The sequence below is a fragment of the Mirounga angustirostris genome, unplaced genomic scaffold (genome assembly GCF_029215605.1).
Source record: "Mirounga angustirostris isolate CCGP_5_RB_7025 unplaced genomic scaffold, mMirAng1.0.hap1 SCAF_17, whole genome shotgun sequence".
NCBI lineage: Eukaryota > Metazoa > Chordata > Mammalia > Carnivora > Phocidae > Mirounga > Mirounga angustirostris.
Window position 1 is genome coordinate 26,894,679 of NW_026991725.1, and position 986 is coordinate 26,895,664.

Below are 986 nucleotides of genomic sequence, written 5' to 3' on the forward strand. Positions count from 1 at the left end.
GGTGGCTCAGTCGTTAAGTGTCTGCCTTCAGCTCGGGTCATGATCCCAGGGTCCTGGGATCAAGTCCCGCATCAGGCTCCCTGCTCGGCAAGAGGCCTGCTTCTCCATCTCCCATTCCCCCTGCTTGTGTTACTGCTCTCGCTCGCTCTCTCTCTCTGTCAAATAAATAAATAAAATCTTAAAAAAGAAACTGGGAGCAAAAGTATTTCTTAGGCTTCGGGTTCAGAGTCTTGATACCCTTCCTCAGAAGGCATTTCATATGCCTCATTGTCAGGATCAACGGGCATATCTTCCAGAATTCCTTCCTGTGGGCCTCCTCCTTCACCCTTGCCCAGCTGATCCTTTTTGCCAAAGCCAGTGGCAGCTGCGATGCTCCCTGCTCCCTCCATGGCCTTCTGCGCTACTGCTGTCACCCCCGTGACCACCGCGTCACCAACATTTGTCACTTGCTCTTTGGTCTTCTCAGCCACTGTTGTCACACCATGAACCACTCCGTCCTTGGTTTTGGAGCCTACACAGAGAACACCTTCTTTTGTCTTTCCTGCTGCCTCTGCCACACCCTGTTTGGTTTTTTCAGCAGCAGCCACGACTCCCTCCTGGGCCTTTGAAAGTCCTTTCATGGATACATCCATGGCTAATGAATTCCTTTACACCACACCCCTCTCTCGGGTCCCCTTCTCGTCGTCGTGGTCTTCCTCCTCTTCCTCTTTCTCCTCCTCCTTCTCCTCCGCTCACCGCCCCCGCCACCCAACCACCTGGCATCCCATAGGGTTTGCCTCGTCCTAGTTGAGGGAATACCAAATCTACCCAGCCTCTGCTGGGCACAGCTGTCCCCACACCTGCCAAAGGTGGCAGGGTTGTGACCCGCTCCGAGAGATCCTTGTTCCATCCCTCCTCCCAGGTTTCCTCCTCCGGACTCGTCTTGTGGAGTCTGACTTCCCTCTCTCCTATCGTACCCTTAGCCCTGCCCTGCAGGCCAGGCCCTG

General features: G+C 54.8%; 1 protein-coding gene across 2 annotated transcripts; it reads right to left on the reverse strand.

Annotated features, from left to right (window-relative positions):
* Nucleotides 1-209: 209 nt before the first annotated feature.
* Nucleotides 210-674, reverse strand: LOC123853466 (alpha-synuclein-like). Of its 2 annotated transcripts, XM_054510611.2 has the most exons (3): nt 512-674; nt 426-469; nt 210-392 (listed from the first exon to the last, which is right to left on the reverse strand). In XM_054510611.2, the coding sequence occupies exons 1-3, from the start codon at nt 630-632 to the stop codon at nt 210-212; spliced, it is 348 nt and encodes a 115-aa protein (XP_054366586.1). In that variant the 5' UTR covers nt 633-674. The 2 variants fall into 2 exon arrangements, with proteins under 2 accessions (XP_054366586.1, XP_064438924.1); XM_064582854.1 differs by having other exon boundaries at nt 210-674.
* Between the last annotated feature and the right edge of the window lie 312 nt (nt 675-986).